Genomic DNA, 21,113 nt, shown 5'->3' with positions numbered 1-21,113 from the left:
TCTGTGGATATAGGATGGTGACCCTTAATATGATGGTACAATTACTTTCCTCCCAGGCAAGAAGATGGCTTCTGCCTCCTCTGCATTTTTGGGTTTAACTGCCAGGCAGGGTTGGGAAAACAACCTTAGCCCACCTCTTTACAACCAAGAGGTGCTCTAGCTGCCGTGTGAGGGGACAATCAGAGGATTTGGGGCTGTTTTTAATTAGAGGACTTCAAGATCTTCTGTCTCCTGATAATACAGTTATGATCAATGCAGTTGCAGAGTGAGGTGAGACAAAGGGCTGTGTAAGTCTGCCAATTTAAGCACGTGTTTATATACTAAATGGAATTTGCTTAAACTGTTTTTAGACTATTCTTTCTCTTTTTTCTCACTTTAAAAAACTTCAATCAATAACTATAAGCTACAAGTGGTGTCTTTTCTGGCTTCTTTCCGTATGAATGGAGAGAGCGAACAGGATTTTCAGATCTCCATTAAATGCAATTACTTACTTTTTATTTTGATACCTGGCTTCAAAATCATCTGAACTGTGTTTTAATTTGCAAACTTTGTGTTTACAAGAGTTTAATGGACACAGCCTATAACATGGAGATAAGATGCCATTTTATTCCGGCAGCCTAACTGACTATTAACAGAATATAAACATATTTTATAAATACTGTCCAAATAAATCCTAGAAGACTGCCCAAACTGGATATTTATCTTTCTTTGTTTTAATTCTTTGCCTCCTTTTTTTGTTTCAAGGTGGAATTAATTTTTAATTTTCTTTCCTTGTTTCTTAATTACAAAATAGTTCATATTGATACCTATATCAAATATTAGTGCTTACTAACTGTTGTGATTGGTTATAGAAAATTAACAAAAAATTGTTATAAAATATTAGCTAATCTCTATATAGTACCAACTATATGGTGATATTGTTTAAGATTAAGATTGTTTAAGATTAGGACTAAGATTGTATTCCTCTGTGATCATATGTGATTATGTTGTCATATGGATTAGCTTTATGGGGTGTTTAAGAAGGAAATTAGCTAAATTTGAAGAAAATGGTGACAAGTACCAGAAAAGCAAAAGCAAAGCTAAACTCAGAAGAGGACATAGACATAATAACTGAGAAGATGTCATCTCTTTTGCAACAAATTAAAACCCTCTCAACAGAATCGAGGCAAGAAAATAAAAATATTTCAACTCAACAGCAGCAAATTGATAAGAAGACCCAGAAAGTTGCTAAGGAAATAAGACAAAACAAGGAACTCTTAATCCAACAACAGCAAACAGACTAGACTACGCAAGAGACTTTCACTGGAATAAGGGAAGATATACAAAAATTAAGGACTGAGTTATCTTCTGGATTACAAGAAATAAGTCAAAAATCCAAGAAAATCAACAAGACAGCCAAGAAATTAAGAACCAGAAAAGGAATTCAGAGGGCTACTAGAAAAAGTAAATAAATACAAGAACAGCAAGGAAGCTCCTTAACAGAAGCAGACCAAAGAATAGAAATATTAGAAACAAAACTTAGGAGCAACAAGGTTCTGTGGAATTCCAGGAACTTTGGGTGGTTTGGATTTAGAGAACGAGTGCAAGGTGATTTTCTGGAAATTGAACAAATTTTTAGAATCAATTCAAAGTACACAAGTCAGAAAAAGGTACCTCGAGACAGATTAGTTACTTTTACCCATAAAAAATTGAAGGATATAATCTTATTACAACATAGAAAAGAACTGTTAAAGGAAAAGAAATACAAATATTTCAAGACCTACCACCAAATACAATAAAGAAACAAAAAGAATTCAGAAATTTGAAGCAAGTGCTGCAGTAGAAGCAAATAAGGTACCGTTGGAAAATTCCCTTCGCCCTAGAAATATTTCTGACAAAGGGCTGGAAAATAATAATAGCAGATGAACAAGCAGAAGCACTTTTACAAGAGCTTGAAAGCAAAGGACAGTGATGAAAGCTTGAGCTCAGAAGATGTGGGCCTTTCAACCAGTGAAGAGGAAAGAGGAACCAGCAAAAAAAAGGAGAAAAATAGAAGGGGAGAAATGAATGGACTTAAAATAATTTCAGTGAATTTGAATAGTTTAAATTCACCTGCTAAAATGATCAAGAATCTTTAATTAATTGGAGAAATTAAAAGCAGGTATATTATATATTCAAGAGACTCATATTTTAAAAGATCAAGAATATTTATTCAATTGTAAAAGATTGAGCAAGGTTTTACACAGCATCAGCACAAATGAAGAAAATAGGTATAGCGGTATAAATAACAAAGTTTGGAAGTCCTTGAAAAATTTAAATATCACGATGGAAGATATTTGATTTTAAAGATTATGAACATTGGTGTCAATATATGCCCCAAATAATATTAAAAATGATTTTTTTGAAAATTTCTATCAAGTATTATTAGACTTTCAAGAAGGAGAAATCTTAATTTTTGGAGATATGGAGTGTCCGATTCTAAAAAAGATAGATCAAAAAATCATAGAGGGAAACTCCCAAAATGTGTATTTTGTTTTATGCATATCTTAGAGCTCGAAGATACTGGGAGACTATTGCACACAAATGAAAGAGACAAAGTATTTCTCAGACACCAATCATATTCCAGAATAGACATGTATTAGGCATCAAAAACCCTAATAACAAAAGTTAAAAAACCCAGAGATTCTCCTTAAGAATTTACATCTGAAACTAGAAGAATTCGGAATCAAGCGATAACAATACAAGAGATTAACTATGCCATCAAAAAACTAAAGATAAGCAAAGCGTCTGGCCTAGACAGACTGATAGCATCATATGATAAATGTTTTGAAAGATATATTAGCAATATGCTTACAAAGAGCAATGAAATACAAGAGAGAAAGTATATACTGCCAACTTGCCAAGAAGCGAGTTTAAATTTAAAGTAAAAGGGATGGAATGCTTAGGACTGCATTATAACTATAAAAAACAGTTTCAGCACTTAAAAATTCTTAGGGAGGTGTGTAGTCCCCTTCTCTAGGCTTTTCTCTAGCCACCCTGAGCCCATTTGTGGGGAGGGCAGGGTATAAATCGAATTAAATAAATAAATAAAATTTTCAAAGTGTTTATGTTACAGCATTATGAAAGGGAACTGAGACTTTTAAAAGTTGCATGGGTTGTTTGGGTGCTGAACATATCACCCAATTTTATTTGTTGTTTGCTGCCTTTAAAAAGAGCTTTGCAATCTGAACACCTGGATCATCCCTCCTAATACAAGTGAGCTTTCGATTCTGGTTCCAGGTGGGAAACCATGTTAGTCCTTGTATTTCTACCTAACATGGTGCCCATGGCATCATAAAGCCTGCTGTTGTGTTTCCTGGAGCCCACTTCATCTTTCCCCAAAGCGAAGAGCTAGTACGGGCTTTCCTCCATCCCATTAGAGCAGGAAGTGCTTCAGAAGAGTCCAGCCTTTTATGACTGTGGGGAGCACCCATTCAGAAATAGATGCTTCCAACATAGGAGGATGCTTGGCTTGGAACCTGTCCCGTAGGAGACATTTTCTGGTGACACCAGTTCTCAAAATTCCAATAGTGCTCATGGGGCACAAACAAAATTAGAGGCCCATATGTTAGTTGACACCTTGTCCTGCTATATAATTTTAATTTAAATAAAGCAGCTATTTTTAATCAGCAAATTGATCAACAAAGGGTTTAGATGATTATTTGATTTGGAGAGAGCCAATTTTAATCAGGACAGATTTTAGTTGGTAAGAGTTTAGAGGGAAGGGCACTCCTTGTGTATTGAAGCTTCTTTGATTCTGATGTGTGACTGCAATAGGTGAAGAAAATTATTAAAGATGGCCCTTTCTATCAAGGAGTGGTGGCTTTTGTTACTTTTCTTTAATGATACTGCTTATTTGGCCAATACACCTTGAGCAATACCACACTTAGCTTCTGTTATTAGATAACAAGTTATCTTACACATCCTTTAAATCTCAGAAAGCACTGTATGTTAAGGTTTAAAATGCAGCCGGTTGATCAGTTGAATTAGTGGATAACCAAAATGGTGAACTTTCCCTACTAACAACCACTTGTCTTTTGAGCTTGCAGCACATCCTTGGAATTTGAGAAGAGGGCCTTCCCGTCCTGCTGTAATCCAAATTAACTAGATTTGGAAAACCTGGGAAGTGAACTGGAATCTCTCTCAAAGAGGTTGTTTTCCTTAGATTCCTCTAATGCCCTAGGCTGATGACAGTAAATGTTTCTCTTTCAGGTTTCATGGTGGGGGTGAGGGGGTGCTTGCTAAGCTAAGAGGTCTCTCCATGTGAACACTCTGCCTTCAGTTCATCATTACTGCAGACACTAATTGCTTTGAGCTAGATTTAACTTTTAGACCTTGGCAGGGGAAGAAACTGTTTAAGAGCTGTTATACTTTTGTGACTGTGTGGAGTCTTTTCATGGACCGCAATTAGTGTTGATGACTGTGTGTTTCAAAGATTCAGGGGGGCTGCCTGGGAGCAACTTACATCTCCCCTCCCTGGCTGCTGTTGCCTTTTAGTCCCCTGCTGCCAGCTCTATTACCCTAATACTCCTCGTCTCTTCTTGGCTGCCGTGCTGCCATAGCATTGGTGCCTTCCTGCTGTGCTGTGATCTCTTGCCTTCTGAGTGTTGGTGGTTGGGAGAGGGATCAGTTTTATGATAAAGACAACATTTGTGGACTTCCACCTACAGCAAGCAAATACTTCGGAGTCCAATTAACAAAATGCAAGAGTGGCCACTCTTTTTTCTTTTTAAGCAGTAACAAAAATGCTGCTTTATGGCATACCAAACTCAAGTCAGTTTCTCCCAATTTGCTAATGTGGTTGGGGGAACTAGCCATTAGTACCATCGCTGAGACCCAGTTCACATTTTTTAAAATCTTGGTTTCGAAAATATCCAGATTTCACTTGACCAATAAAGGTGCAGTGCTATCAACGAGGAGTGATGCTTCTGCATTCACACAGTCAAGTTTTGCAGTGATAAACATGGAAGAAGTGAACTCCAGCAATCTGGCCATATGAGCAGCCATGCACCATTCACAATTGATGGCACTGCGCAAGTATTTGAAATGGAGTACTCTTTGTGCCTGAGTTTACAAAAGTAAAACATGGATTATTTTAAAGACTTATACCCTATCCTTCAGTTATAAATAATACTCAAGAAGGTTCACGTTGCGATCTCTGAATCACCAGGATTATGAATTGGCATCTGAGGTAGCTGTTTAAAGCTGCTTTTCACAACCAGATTGGCATGAATGAAACAGAACTGAGTTTGATGTTATGAAGGAGCAGTTGTGTGATTGCTTCACCATGCAGCCAGCTGGCAACTCTACTCACATTCACTGAATCACCATAGTGCTGCCAAGTGTGGCTTGTTGACCTAAAGTGTTTCAGCTATTAAGGACCTGCTTTAAAAACCAGACAGCACCCAATGAGGCAGCTTAAATCCTTGTGAAAGGGGACTCATCTGTGTCCCTGATACTGGGATGCCTCCGCAGCAGAAAGTGGCACCCCAGAATTGACCAAAGCAAGTAATGTTGACAAACAATAAGTTTATTACAGTAGAGGACCCAAATAAACAGATGCACCACAGAGGCATTTCACACAGGTCAAGTTCACTAACTTAAATACCTTCTTACAAATAAACAATCAGAAAATAAAACTATCGAGTTACTTCTACAGGAATGCAAAACATCTATATTCAGAACAATCCAAAGATTGACAGACAGCAAGGATCTGCTATTTGTTACATTTGACACTGTTATGGCACCTCTCATTATCTTGCATACCAACAGGGGTACATTCAAGAGACAGTAGAAACGAGCAAGAGTCCAGAAGCACCTATAAGACCAACAAAATTTGTGATAGGGTATGAGCTTTCCTAAGCCACAGCTCACTTCTTCAGATACAGCTAGAATGTGAGTCTATCTGTCATAACTTGGAGAGTGGAGTGATTTCAGTTGATGAATGACAGTTGCTGGTGAATGACAATAGCAGGTGTGATTGGATAGGGTGGGGTATGCAGAGGGGTAGTGGGTGTGGAGAAATCAGCATTGGTAACAAGACAGGAGGCCTAGGTCTCGATACAATCCAGGTGGATGCATTATCTTGTGCTTCATTATCATTTGCTACCCATCTTGATTCAAGAGACAATACGGGGATTGCTGGGGAATCAGAGTCTCAACATCTGCACAGTCTTGAGGCCATCTGCTCTTGTAAATCATGACTCTCCAGAACATCCCCATCTCTCACTATTACAGTGAATTGCAAATTCAGCAAGTCCATTACGTATAGGTGAAGAGAAGGGCAAGAGAGGCAGCTAAGATTCACCCCAGCATGCACTGGAGAAACCAAAGTCTGTTTGAATATTGCTAGTCTAAAAGTTTAACTCAGCTATAGATATATTAAAAATCCTTTAACATCTTGACTGCTGCAAGCATCTTGGAGAGTTGTGTGCCACGATTACTCTTTGAGACTGTTAAAATAGGAATGCAGGTTCTGGACCTGCTATTTGAACATGAGTCAGATCATTGGTCTCAGGTAGAGATCCTATCACTTACTACCTGATCCTCTTAGGATGTGAACCTGAGATCTTGTGCATGCAAAACAGATGTTTATTGTTGTTGTTTGTTTATAGTCCGCCTTTTTCACTGACATCCAAAGTGGATTACAATACTGCAAGTGAACACAGTATAATCAATAACTAGGGCATTCGCAGAGCAAAATACAACATGATCAAAAGTTAGGACATTCAACAAAAACAGATACAATAGGATATGGTAGCCACAAATATGAAAAACTAGTAGAAAACTGAACACGCAGATGAAATCTTTCTGAATTTAAGCATAAATAATTAACATGACATCTTTATCAATGTTGAGCTATCCAGTAGGAAAGTATCTTCATCAGCAGACAGTACCCAATAGCCTGGTCTATAGTCCCTGTCCCTTACCAAGGTATTTCTCTGAGCTGTTACTTATGACGCAGCCCTATAATCTTGAGTAGAAAACCATCCAGAATAATTCATTCTTGCATTGTTTGTGAAAAGCTAGGAGAGTGGGAGCTTTTTTGACCTCAGGCAGGTGAGGGATACCACAGAGAATGCGCATGTATGGGCAGTTGTTGTTTTAGTCCAGCTGCAGGGTGGTAACTGCAGAAGGCCCTGTTCAAATGAGCAAAGCTGCCTTGGTGAAAAATAGGGAGAGTGGCGATTTTGCAGATATGAGTGGTGTAGGCCATGAAGGGCTTTGAATGCCATAGTCATGGCCTTGAATTGAGCCTGGTAACTGATGGGTAGCCAGTGGAATGACTGCAGAATGGGAGTGATATGCGTGCTCATTCTAGCTCCTGAGAGTAAACAAGATGCAGTGTTTTGCACCAACTGGAGTCTCTGAGTTGACTTTGTGGGGAGATCTACGTAGAGTGAATATGAGTAGTCTTGATGTTACTATGACATGAATCCAGGTGGCCAGAGCAGCCATGTTGAGGTAGGGGGCCATCTTCCAGGCTAGTCTAAGTTGGAAGAACGCCTTTTTTGCTGCTACATTTACTTGTTTCTCTCACAGCAGCACTGGATCCAATATAACACCTAGGAATTTCACTGAGTCAGCCAGTGTGAACTGGACCCCATCAAAGATTGGAAGCACAATGCCCTTCAAGAGCTCTGCTTTTCCACTCAGCGTCACTTCCATCTTGTCTGGGTTCAGTTTCAGTTTGCTTGCTTTCAGCTAATTGACAACAGCACTCAAACAATGCCTCAGTACCTCTACAGCATCATCAGGGGATTTGGATAGTGGGTTATAGAATTGGGTATCATCTGCATATTGATGGCATACAATTCTATAGCTACAAATTATTTCTACTAAAGGCTTTATGTAGAGGTTGAATAACATGGGGGAGAAGATTGTGCCTTGTGAAACCCCACAAGATCATTCTTGTACTGTGGATAGCTGATCTTCAACAGCAATCCTTTGAGTTCATCCTATAAGGAACAATTTAAAGCAGTCCAAAGTACATCCCAATACTTACTCCTGCCCTCAAACACCTCAACAGGGTGGCATGGCTTATTGTATCAAAGGCTTCAGATAAATCCAGGAGGAGCAACAATGAATCATAGCTTTCATCTACGTTCAGGCAGAGATCATCCACTAGAACTGCTAGAGCTGTTTCCATTCCACAGCCTAGTCTAAAACCAGACTGAAAAGGATCCAGAGTACAAGTCTTTTCCAATAAGGCCTGGAGTTGGTCAGCTGCTGCTCTCTCAAACCATGGGTTTGTCATTGTGTTTGTAATCCCATTTCGATACACACTTCGCCAAGGGCAGAAAATACTTTTCAACAGTAATCCATGACCATCAGCTGTTCAGCCAACTTGTTTAGGTAATAGAGTGTGACTGCAGAACTGGACTACTGTTGAAATGTATTTTCTGCCCTTGATGAAGTGTGTATTGAAACAGGATTACAAACACAATGGCAAACCCGTTGGGCTTTTAGTTTGTCCTGGATTCCAATTCGGATATATGTCCACTTCTTTAGAAGCCAAGTACCTGTCAAAATAGAAAGGAGAAGTGGTGAATCATTTTGGACAGTGTATTCTTACACACTTACCTTCATGTTGATTTGCTCTGCATCCAGAATCTCTTAAAGTAATAGTGAAATGGACTATTATATCGAACAAGAGCAGTTACATACTTACTGGTTGGTCTGGAAGAAATTCATATTTATATTTATATGTACATTTATTGATGTGATTTTGTAACTTGTACCATCAATTGTATGTATTGAACTATATATTAGGCAGTTTAAGCACTGTTGCACTTTGATTATATTTATTAGCTTTATCATATTGATTGGTTGCTTTATTGTGTTGTTCCCCGGGTGGTTCGTCTTTTTCCAGTAACTGTTTGGGTTCCCGGGGAGCCCCTTTCTTTGAGTGATGTTAACCTTACTGATACTAAGCAAGGTTGACTGATCAGTGTCTGGTGGGAGAGTGTCCAGAAAACCCAATGTATGCTGTTTTGAATTTTATGCAAGAAAAGTGCAATTCATGCAATAAAACAAAGAAAATTCTTAAGACATTGAAATAGGTTTTCTCAAAATGTTTCATCCAAATGTATCTTTTAAGTTGAAGTGGTAGTCTTTAGGGAGATCAGCTTATCTAAAGATATCAGTGAATTTGTTAGGCTCTTTGTTTTGAAATGGAGATAATGCAGTTTGAGGCAGTTTGAGGTTTTTACATACTCAGATCTTTTGTGTTGTTTCTGGTCAGATAAGTTTTGCAGACTTTTGCAGCACTGCAGAAACTGAAAAACCTGTGAACAGAGATTGTAACGAGATGAGTGTGCTCTGCTCACACTACAGGCAGCTTTGGCTTTATTATGTAACCTTCAGCTCAGGGGAAAACATCCTACGTTTGCAGCTGATTTAGCAGCTCTACCCCTGAGTACCTCACTTCTTCAGAATAACTATCAACTCTAGTGGCTTGGAGTGTTAACATTGATTTGCATATTTTCCTTGACATCTGCTAAACTTGATTGCCATGTCATACCAAGTGTTCCTGCAAAAAAACAAAACAAAAATCAACCAAACACACACACACATTTCAGATTGGCTTTCCTCATGTGATGGCCAGCACTTTGCAGCTAGGAATGCCTCTCTGTGATCTAGGCTCGGGCAGAGGAGATTTCTTCAGTCCTGTTTTCTGAATTTAGTTTGGTGCCTGCCTGTTTAGTTGTAGTGTGGTGCCTGCTTGTCTGTATCACAGAGCAGCTGCCATTTCTGGGCGTGGAGCCCTCAATCCCTTGAACCAGAGAACTAGGCCAGTTGCTCAGCAGTAGCTCTCAGCTCTGTGGGTGGTTTGAATAGCCTGTTCTTGGCTCTGTAAAAGAAGCATGGGAGAAGCATAGCCTCCTGTTCAATACTCTCAGCCAAAGCATCCTTTAGTAGGGACACTCTGTGATATCCATTAGGGCAGAGAGAGTGGCCAAATTTGTATTCCTTTGCCTGCTTTTAATGGATTTGTCAGTTTCATCCTAGCTTCAGAGAAACTAAGGAACACTTGTAGAGATGAAAGCCTGGAGTGGGGGGGGGAGTGATGAGCTTTTGAAAGGAGGTATCAATTTCTGCTTGAATCTTGCCTTTTAATAAGGAGGCACCTGATAATCTGTATTTTGAAAACAATCCCAATTTTGTAACCTTGGGAATAAACTTTTGAATTATGTACTTGGGTTAAATACACAATTTCTTTACTCTTATCACACATTATTTTTCCATATTCCCAGGCACTTGCACAACTTAGATAGTATCTTCAGTTGGTTCTTCAGTGACATTGAAAAAATGTCAAGTTTTCTATGTAACTATAGAACCCCAAAACCATAGTATGATCCTAGAATATGTATAGTACTAACTTTCAAAAATAGAAGACTTCTGAACATATGCACAATGTATTCAAGAATTAATAATAGAATCTTGTCCAAACATATTTAGTTAATTATTAAAATATATTGACACCCCTCTCCCCAGCCTTGTCATCCTACTCTGGACTTGTTTGTTTATATATCTTTAAGCCATTTATAGTCCACCTCTCTCATTTAAGACTCAAGGTGGATTGCATAGTGTGAGATTAATACTGTCAGTATCAAGGACATTACAATAAGCAATGCCCTAGGGTATATAAGTGCACTTTGCAAGCACATAACATCAGCACAAATCCAATACAGAGTTGAAAAAGTGGTGAAACAGAGCATAAGCAATTCTAAGACTGACATTAAACAACATAGAACTACCCAGTAGGATCATACTTAAAGCAACAGATAGGATATAAGGCAACAGATAGCACGTAGTAGTGAAGTCTATAGTCCCTATCTCTTTACTGAAGCATTTCTTTGAGACCACCTCTTTACAGTACAGCCCTCCTATATGAGTAAAGCTCTCTTGAATAATTCAGTTTTGCAGCATTTGCAGAAAGCCAAGAGAGTGGGGGCTTTCCTGGTCTCCTCAGGTAGGTTGTTCCATAGGGTGGGGGCCACTGCAACACGTGTGGGCAGCAGTTGATTTCCTCCATATACAGGGTGGCACCTGCAGGAGAACCTGTTCAGATGAGTGAAGCTATCATGGAGGAACATAGAGAGAGAGGCAGTCTCATAGTTATGCTGTACCAAGGCCATGAAGAGCTTTGTATGTGATAGCCAATACTTTGAATTGAACCTGGTAACTGATAGGTAGCTAGTGGAGTGACTGCAGAATGGGAGTAACATTCATGCTCCTGCTTGCTCCCAATAATAACCAAGCTGCAGAGTTCTGCACCAACTGGAATCACAGAGTTAACTTAGAGGGGAGACCTATGTATTATAATAGTCAAGTCTTTATGTTACTATAGCGTGGATCAAGGTGGCCAGATCGGACATGTCAAGGTAGAAAGCCATCTTCCGGGCTAGAGTGATACTGTAGAAAGCATTTTTTACAGCTGCTTTAACTTGCTTTTCTGGCAGTAGTGTTGAATCCAGTATAACTCCTAGGCTCTTAACTGAGTTTGCAAGGGTCAAAGAAACTCCACTGAAAGTGGGAAGTACAATGTCCATGAAGAGCTCTTCCTGCCCAACGTCCAACACTTCCATCTTGTCTGGGTTCAATTTCCATTTGTTCATTTTCAGCTATTTGTCCACAGCTGTCAGGCAGCGTCCCAAGATTTCTACTGCATCCTGTGGTGATTTGGATAGTGAGATATAGAGTTGGGTATTATCTGCATATTGATGACATCCCACTCCGTAGCTGCAAATGAGTTCTCCTAAAGGCTTTACATAGAGGTTGAATAACATGGGCGATAAGATTGCATCCTCTGGAAGCTCACAAGGTAATTCCCATTCTGGAGATAGCCGATCTCTGATGGCAAACCTTTGAGTCTGTTCCTTGAGAAACAATTTAAACCAGTCCAAGGCACATCCTTTGATGCCCACTTCTGTCTCCAACTGCCTTAACAGGATAGCATGGTCTACTGTGTCAAAGTCTGCAGATAGATCCAGGAGGAGCAATAATGAGACATGGCTTTTGTCTGTATTCAGATGGAAATCATCCACTAAAGCTACTAGAGCTGTCTCTGTCCCATAACCCGGTCTGAATCCGGACTCAAAAGAGACTAGAGCACTAGAGTTATCCAAGAAGACCTGGAGTTCGTCAGCTACTGCTCTCAATCACTTTGCCCAGAAAGGACAGATTAGAGACTGGGTGATAATTGGCCATGTCATTTTTGTCTAGGAGTGATTCTTTAATTAGCAGACAGATACCGCCTGTTTGAGCAGCTGGGGGAAGGTACCTGAGTTAGTGATTGATTTACAATAGACTTCAGTGGTTCATTCATGTGGTCCTTACTTGATTTTAACAGCCAAGATGGGCAAGGATACAGTGCACAAGTAGTGGGTTTCTCAGTTACCAAGATTCTGTTAAGATCTTTAACTGGTTCAAAGTGAGCCAGACAGTGTATTAAGCATCTTATATGTATTACAGCTAGTATCCAGATCAGAGTGTATTTGTACTATTTTATTGGCAAAAAACAGCAAAGGCCTCACAGCTAATTGTCTCTTCTTGAGGGGTTAGGAGATGTTGAGATACTTTGAACAATTGGGATGGTCATGAACTAGTTGACACAATGGTTATTGAGAAGTAACGTTTCTTTGCCGCTTTCATTTCTGCTTCGTAGGCCCTCCAGTGGGTCCTGTAGCCTGCTCTATCAGTTTCAGTACGAGTCTTCCACCAGCATCTTTCTAGGCATCTTTCAACCCCCTTTAATTCTCTCAGCTCTGTGGTAAACCTCAGGGTTGGCTACCGTCCCAAGGGCTGGAGGAGCTGGCAAGGAGCAGTGTTGTCAATGGCTTTAAGGAGCTTCATGTTCCAAACTCCTACAGCAGCCTCAGTAAAACATGTGTCTGGAATTCTAAAACCCCCCAAGGCATTTTGGAATCTAGAAGTATCGTGAGCCTTTGTGGGTGAATCATTTAAACTTATTTTTGCAGGGTGTTGGGGCTATATTCACTTTTGCCTTCAGCAGATGATGGTCTGACCGTGATTCAGGCTGAATCTCTAATGCTGAAACAAGACTTTCCCTTAAAGACTCAGTGCAAAATATTAAGTCCAAGCTGAGACCTCTTTCATGCATAGGGCCTGCCACTATTTGAGAGAGACCCAAAGGTTGTCAGTAGGAGTATGCACCCGAAAAAGATTTGGATTTCCCACTTCAGGTTTACCAGAAGTGAGAAAACAATCCGGAATAACCTGAATCCCGAAGCAGCAAGCCACTTTGGATTTGAGTATTTGAACCACTTCGGTATGCTCCGTAGCTATTCAGAGCACACTGAAGATCAAAGCAGCACTTTTCTTGCCATTTGCAAACAGCAAGAAAAGTACTGCGGCTGTGGCTGTAACATCCTGGAGAGGCAACCAGTTTCATGTCTCACTGATATGGCATTGCACAGTTATCAAGGAAAAGGGGAGTCCTTGCATCAGGATGCTATGGAGATTAGATGGGTAGTGGGCATCCTTGCCAAATACTGGCCAGCTTTGGAGAACCCCACCCCCATATTTCTCAGCTCCCAGTAGTACTGAAATAGTGCATTCATCAAACATCCTGCCCCAGGAAAAGATTACCTCTGGCTGTTGTGGACCTGCGCATAGCTATGATAACAGGCAATGTAATTGACCCTAGAGAAGAAAAACAGACCCATAGCGAGGCAGTTGGACAATTTGGCATCAATTTATATCCATCTCCTCCTGGATTTCTGTTGTGCTTTATTTTTTAGAAGAAGATGTGGAGAACTTTGATGTTACAAACCTCTCTCAGGATGTGCTACGGAGCATTGAAGCTGACAGCTTTTGGTGTATGAGCAAACTACTGGATGGGATACAGGTAAGAAGCTGTTTTACTATGTTCATTTTCCTGTGATGGCCATCCCTCAGTCCTTTGCAACTCCTTTTTCTTTTTGACAACTTAACACTTGCCAGTCCCACAAGTCAGATTGCATTCCTATTCATATCTTGGACACTTCCAGAACACAAAAAAAGGTTGTTTTTAATGGTTACTGCATTCCCTTTGATTCTTGCTGTCTCAAGTTATGTGGAGTGTTGTGCGTGCTCCATACAAAAGAAAAAATAACAATTCTGTACTTAGCCAATTGAAATACAGTACAAAGTTCTGCAATTTATATGGATTATGCAAATTCAGCATATTTTCATAATTTTTTTTACCCTTGAGGAGAAGCATGATGCTTTGAAGGCTACTGAAACCCCTCTTCCCTAACCCCCTACTATTCATTCATACAGCCCTCTGGCTTCTGGCACTTCTTCGGGCATTCTTCCTACTTTCAAGCATATTTCTATAGCCAAAAGGACTAGAAACTTGTGTTGTTTTCTTAAATGACAGCTGGACTCCTTAGAAAGTTGGATTTTGCACCCATTACTACATGCTACATTTTTTCTGTGTTTTACAGAATCCAGCGTACATACTGCTCTGGTTATGTAGTTTTTTCTTTCCATACAACCCTGTGTTTCTGGCCCATACAGAAGGATGTGGATGGCATCCTACCATTTTTGGCAATGACAAATGTACATGCCCCAGTTTTGGCTTTCAGACAGAGAGCCTTGTTTGTCTTGTTCACATGGTTGATTTCTCTCATGCTTATAATCTTGGAATGTCATCAGAGAGAGCTGTCACCAAATTTGAAATCTGTGGCTGTGCAAATTAGGAAGAAACACCATGGCATGCAAATGTAGGTGACCCTATGAATTGCATCCAACCAAAAAAGTAGGAGAGGCCCTGTATTTGTAGGGGTCAGAAACCACCATGGATAAGATACAAGAATAACAGAAAGGGCTGGGCTAAAGTGACATCCAACCATTTCTTTGTCCTGTTTGGGCTGTCTTGATGGTGAAGAGCCATGCTTTAATTTTCCCCTGTACTTTTGCAGCCTCTGAACCTGATCTTTTGTGGCTCTCCAGAAGCACAAGATATCACTCTTAGTGTCCCAGATGTTTCTGACCTTTCTATCCTTTCAGTATCAACCTTCCTAGTGCACTGCACATAGGGCTGCATTCAGACAAACCTTGAAACAGGAACAAGTGAGGAGGGTTTGCTGTGGAAGGAGGCCTGTTTCTCTCCTCCCTTCTCTCCTGTACTGCCATATGTTCAATCTTGAGATTGGAAAACTATCATCTCTGACTCCTGTCCCCATCCCCCCACAATGCTTCAGGCAAACTCTGTGCTTTGTTTTTTGCTCTCTTTTGTTTTGCATATCTACATAGTTGTCTACTTAAGCTTTTTCATTTTTAAGGGATTTGCTCTCTTCTTTTTTTGCACTTTGAAAATCACTTCTAGAATGTAGGAAAGGGAAGATGTCTTCCTAACTAACATAGAGGGCAAAGATCAGTGCTGTGCACAACCCAGCTCTGAAAAGGGATAAGGTAGCTTCAGAGTGCCAAAGGCTGTTGAGTTGGTATTGTGTCAATCCAGTTTGCTCTTGGACTGGAAAACTAGTTGCCCCCTAAGCTAAGTCCAGATGGTACATATGCTGCAAGAGCAAATCAGTACACTTCCACAGTGTGCTTCTGGTTACAGCCTTAAATACTCTAGCTTCTTCTGTCTACGTATGGTTTTATTAAAATGAAATACTGCTGTGTGCATTCTTCATCACTTTTTGTGAGTTCTCACAAAAATAGGATTGTTACGGTAAGGAGAATAATAGGGCCTGTTAGGACAAATGGAAAAACTGCACCCCCAGCATTCAGAGACAGCCAATAATAGGGCAAGCTGTAAAAGTAAATTTATCTAAATATCCTCCGGCCATCCTGGATCATAGCTCAGTGCTGGAGCATGTTGCATGCTACATTTATGGAAAAGATCTACTTCAGTCTTTGGGGAAGTGCCACCAGAATAGACAGTACTAGCTAGATGAACCATTAGTCTAACTGAAACAGTGTAGAAATGTTCAGTGGACTTGCTTCTTCTCACACCCACAATGTGATTGTTCTACAGGATAACTACACATTTGCACAGCCAGGGATCCAAAAGAAAGTCAAAGCACTGGAGGAACTCGTCAGCCGAATCGATGGTAGGTGAGAGGAGATTCAAACTGCAGAGGAAGAAGAGCTTGCTGAGTTCTTATTGTTCACATCCCCAGCTGAATTGCAGCAGCTGTGGGTTCATGTGGAGAGAAAGACAGTGGGTGTGGATTTTACAAAGCTTCCAAAAGGTAGGATACAAGCTTCTAAAGGCTTCCTTAGCCAGTTGTCTGGGCAAAAAGACAGAGCAAGATGCTAAAGCTGTTAACCTAGTTGATACCATTAAGCAATATTGGAAACTGCTGGGAGAAGGGAATGCGGGAAGAGGATTAACTGATAGGCAGGCAAAAGAGTGTGTGATTTAGCGGAGAAAGAACTACATTGTCCAAATTGTGCTTGTTGGAGGCATTTGATATGCAGGTTTGGGTGGGAAGGGCTTGGCTATATGGAACAAAAGCAGTGGTTGGTAGGAGTAGGTGTGCATGGAGGTAGCTTATAAGATACAACAGTGGGAGAGAGTCCATCTTCAGCTGTGTAAATGGAATGTGCTGTTTCAGAGCAGGTACACAATCACTTTAGGAAGTATGAAGTGGAATACCTGCAGTTTGCCTTTCGCTGGATGAACAATTTACTGATGAGGGAGCTTCCTCTTCGCTGTACTATTCGCCTTTGGGATACATACCAGGTATGGGGGGGCTAGTTTGCTGCTCTTGGGGGTCTGTCTGGATATAGCTGTTCATCTTATGCATATTGCTGCAATTTATCAGCTTTTCTAGATCTAGGATCTTATAATGTGGTGCAGTGATTAGAGTGTCAGACTAGGAGCTGGGAGATCCAGATCTGAATCCCCACTCTATCTTGAAAGCTCACTGGGTGACTTGGGGCCAAACACTCTTTCTCATCCTAATCTCCCTCAAAGGATTGTTGTGAGGATAACATGGAAGGGAATTGATGTTATGGACTGTTTTGGGTCCCCATTGGAAAGAAAAGCGGGTATGAATTTAAAAAATCTGCATTCTCCCAACAGACATCTTACAAGGGAGGAAGCAGTACAGTCAGTATTCATGTGCCTGTCATGTCCATGTAAAGATGTAAAAGAACTCTATGAGAAGGATATTCTCATACAAACCCCATAGAGGAAAAACAGTAGGAAATAAGTCTGCTGATTGTTTTTTTTCTAACCTGAAGTTTTGTGTTTTTTCCCAGTCTGAGCCAGAGGGATTCTCTCATTTCCATTTATATGTCTGTGCTGCATTCTTGATTAAGTGGCGGAAAGAGATCTTGGATGAAGAGGACTTCCAGGTAAATCTTCAGAAAACAGCTACCTTTACCAAAGAATGCAGCATAATTATCCTGCTTGAGGCATTTTTCTGCCTAGGGTAAAACAGCAGATGGCAGCAGGAGCAGCAATACCTTTGGCATGTGATTAGGCACTGCAGTGACTATATCCAGTGATCCAGGCACATGTTGCCTGTTAAGCCAAAAATCAAATATATTTTATTTATTGCATGTCTGTCTTTCTTTTCATGGTGGCATGTGTAGGGTTCCCACGAGCTCTCCCTTTTGGGCACTGACCAAGTCCAACCTCTTTAGTTTCAGCAAGGTTGCCATATCATGTGCCCTCAGACCAGACCCTATATTCCAGAGCTTTGGTTCTGATTCCAGCTTTTCATGTATGATTTTAGTAGGCATCCATGCCCAGTTTCCCCACCTGTCAGTCAGGGTCTCTACCATTCCATTTCCCCATAAATGGTAAAAATCAGTTAGCTAATTTTATTTGTTTATTTATTTAAAATATTATTATCATATCTTTCTATCAAAGCTAGGGCTCCAAAATATTTTATTTCTGTTGTTATGTAATCTGTTATGATGAGAGAGTGGCTACAGTTTTCAGTTAACTGAAGCAAGACCACCATCCCCATTGCACAGCTTCTGCATAGCTGTGGTCATCTGGACTCCTGAGGCCATAAAAGATGAGAAGGGATTTTTGTTTATGTAATATTAGAACTACCTCTCACTGCTTCCTCAATGACACACCCTTTTCTTTACCTCAGGGCCTTCTAATGTTGCTACAAAACTTACCGACGATACACTGGGGCAATGAAGAAATTGGACTCCTCCTTGCCGAAGCTTACAGACTCAAGTACATGTTTGCAGATGCCCCCAATCACTACCGCCGATAGGTGCCAGGGATCTGCCTCTACATCCCACCATGCTGGCCCAATCTCAATCACTGTGGCATTTCATCACCCATGTCCTTGGACACTCCAAACAGGATCCATGATTTGCTGTAAAAAGCTCACATCAGACTTCTGTCTTAACTTTTGGTGTGCCCGCTTGCCACTCTGTGTGTGGATGTGCCACTCAAAGTACCATTAGTGTTCCATACTGTGATGGTGGCCTGAGCTTGGCTGGGGCCTGTAAGCATAAACTGAGCCTCTGAATGCCCAGCCTGGGTCATCTAAGCCTTGCAGCCTCTTGTTAACCTGTCTAAGCACAGGCACTCTTGTGTACTCCCAGCTGGGTCTATATTTTCTTTTCCTCCAGATGCTGTTCAATCAAACTCCCTAATGAAGATGCCTTATAAAGAGTCCTGCCCTGGGGATGGCAGTGCCGTTGGACACAAGAAGCTCTCAGGGCTTAGCTTTGCTCCATGTGTCTGAAGTGCAACATTTCAGTGGTTAACAAGAGACATACTCTCCTCTCTTATCTACACATACTATCCTGCAGCATGTCTCTGCATAGGATGGTGCACACACATGCTGAAAACGCTGTATTGTCCACACACAGTTCAAAATGACACAACTAAACAAGACAGGACTCCTCCTGTGACTGACTGACTGGCTGGCTGGCTGGCTGACCTGTGTGCATTGAACTGGAGGGTGTGGGGAGCTGTGTTTCTAAGAATTTCCTTTCCTTGACAGTGACACTCCTCCAATGCATTATGTGTATATTGTGTTCTTGTGTATATGGGTAAAAGATGTACATTACAAGTCTTCTGTTTGTAGCAGATATGATTTTATATTTATAATGTGCGTCTCTAGCGTGTAAAGGCTGCCTAGGTTACAAATAACAGTGGGCCTCCTGCCTCCCCTGGTCGTTGGGGTTCCAGAGCTGTTGGCGCATCTGCACTAGCTCATTTTTCAGATACAAGCATTTCTTTTCTATCAGGGAAACTTGAATCCAGAGCAAAATTGTATGACCTGCAGCACCAAGGATGTTGTAAGTTTATAAAACTTGCTGCTGGAATGGGGCACATTGAACTCACTGGGATCTGACCTGAAGAATGCCTGCTCTCCTCATCTGCATGGCACATACTCTTTGGAAAACACCTCAGCACTCTTTTCCCCTCAAGCATTGCAGTGGTGGCTTCGACCATTCATGTACATTGCTGTAGCAGTTTCTTTTGAAGAGTAATGAGTCCCAGTCTGCATCTCCTTGCTTTTCTATCGCCTCAGAACCCCTTCATTGAACTCCCCCAGTCCTCTCTCCAGGTAATGGGGAGTGTGGATTGAGTCGGTACAAGACTCTGAACTATCTGGGGAAAGAGGAGGAGGGGGCTTCCATCATCTGTTATAGCCCCTCTTCCCTTCCCCTCCCCCAGTTGCCTCCGTGTGAATTTCAACAAACACAGGAGCATGTTTTTAATTTAATATTTTACTGCAGCTATCAGGTGTAGTCTCATTAGTGCCAAGTCTTGACCTCTCGGGGCAGATTTGTTCCCATGCAGCTGAGCTCCTCAGTTTGCACTGGGCTGACCTCCGCGCATTTCATCAGGCTTCAAACTGCACCCAGCTTGTTTTGTTTTTCCCTCTTTGGGCCACAAAAGAAAAGCAACTGAGTAGCTTTCCCTTCAGTTATGGTACCAGGGGAGACTGGATGCACCAGGAGGTGGGAGCCTTGTTGCCAATCAAAGACCAAGCAGTGTCTCACGTTGCTTTCCTAACCTTGAGTTGTTTTCTCAGGCATTCTGACTTGATTTTCTTTTGTGTGTGTGCCTTTTGTTGTTTCCTCTGAGACAGCGACTTGGTGGTCATTAGTTTAACATGACTAATTAAAAGAGAAAAACATCTGTGTTGCTCATCTTTTATTATTGGTGTGTGCCTTGGGTTTTTTCTCAAGCACCGAAATTGTTGAGAACCTTCCTCTTTTTCCCAAATTTAAAGCATAGCAGACTCCAATCCTAGGTAGCTTTACTTCCACAGCACTTTCTTTTTCAGAAGTACCAGTCCAGTCCTAGAATTTCAAGCAAGAATCCTCCGGCGTGTTCTATACCAATAATCAGAAATACCATCCTTCAGAATAATCACTTCTTCAGTGGCAGAGGATGTCCTGAAGAAGGGGTTAACCTTCCAACTTGCTCTAGAGCTAAGCAAATTAACAGCTGTCCCTTGCTGTGGGAGGAGGCCCCTCTCAGTTCCTGCCTGTTCCAACTCTAATTCTTTGTTGAGTCTTTTCAGCTTTACTTCAAACTTTTTTTCTCTTATCTGTGTATGTTCAGCCTCCATAAGCACCGTGCCTGTTTTCTGTTTTTTTTTTTTTAAACCCTTTCATTATTTCCACTCAGACTCAGATGAGCGAGGAATAGCATAGGTGCAGTGCTTACCATTGCATCAACAGCTTTAGCAAAGCCAACTTCCTTAGGCACTAAGGCAGCAACTTGGCAGAGGACCAACAAGGCTTGGCAGCCTGTTCTTCCACTTCAGGCTTTCTTGCTACAGTGAGATTTTCCCACCTGAGATACAGTCACTGCTTTTGAACATTCCATTCCACAGGATAGCTTCTGCCACAGATGGAGAAAAGAGCGTTGGACCTAGTGTAACTGATCCCTCTCATTGGTGGTTTGAAGTTGACCTGACTCACCTGAACTGGCTCACTATACAAGAGGTCTTGGGCTGTGATTTGTCTGCTGCCTTGTCAAGTGTATGTATGTGACCAAGGCACAAACTGTGTGTGTGCGTGCACATGCACACGTGCCTATTCAGCTATTCAAGGCCATTTTCTTCATATATTGTTGAAATTAACATAACTTTCCAGAAAGTTTTTCCTGGCCTATGTCCGGGTACTGGTTGGGG

At 41.0% G+C, this 21,113-nt stretch overlaps 1 protein-coding gene across 4 annotated transcripts in view; it reads left to right on the top strand.

Moving 5' to 3' along the window:
* The window catches only part of TBC1D22B (TBC1 domain family member 22B), a 60,576-nt gene extending 40,466 nt beyond the window's left edge, over nucleotides 1-20,110 (top strand). For 2 of the 4 annotated variants that reach the window (XM_054981854.1, XM_054981852.1), the window contains exons 9-13: nucleotides 13,785-13,891; nucleotides 16,013-16,088; nucleotides 16,596-16,723; nucleotides 17,245-17,340; nucleotides 18,093-20,110. In XM_054981854.1, coding sequence (XP_054837829.1) covers nucleotides 13,785-13,891; nucleotides 16,013-16,088; nucleotides 16,596-16,723; nucleotides 17,245-17,340; nucleotides 18,093-18,221 — 536 coding nt within the window. In that variant the 3' untranslated portion in view covers nucleotides 18,222-20,110. Of the gene's footprint in view, nucleotides 1-13,784; nucleotides 13,892-16,012; nucleotides 16,089-16,595; nucleotides 16,724-17,244; nucleotides 17,341-18,092 lie in introns of those variants that run through there. The other 2 variants (XM_054981853.1, XR_008597116.1) reach the window with 2 other exon arrangements.
* Nucleotides 20,111-21,113: the final 1,003 nt, after the last annotated feature.

The sequence above is a fragment of the Eublepharis macularius genome, chromosome 5, assembly GCF_028583425.1.
Source record: "Eublepharis macularius isolate TG4126 chromosome 5, MPM_Emac_v1.0, whole genome shotgun sequence".
Classification (NCBI taxonomy): domain Eukaryota; kingdom Metazoa; phylum Chordata; class Lepidosauria; order Squamata; family Eublepharidae; genus Eublepharis; species Eublepharis macularius.
Note: the sequence above shows the minus strand (reverse complement) of the source record. Positions and strands in the feature narration are given on the sequence as shown.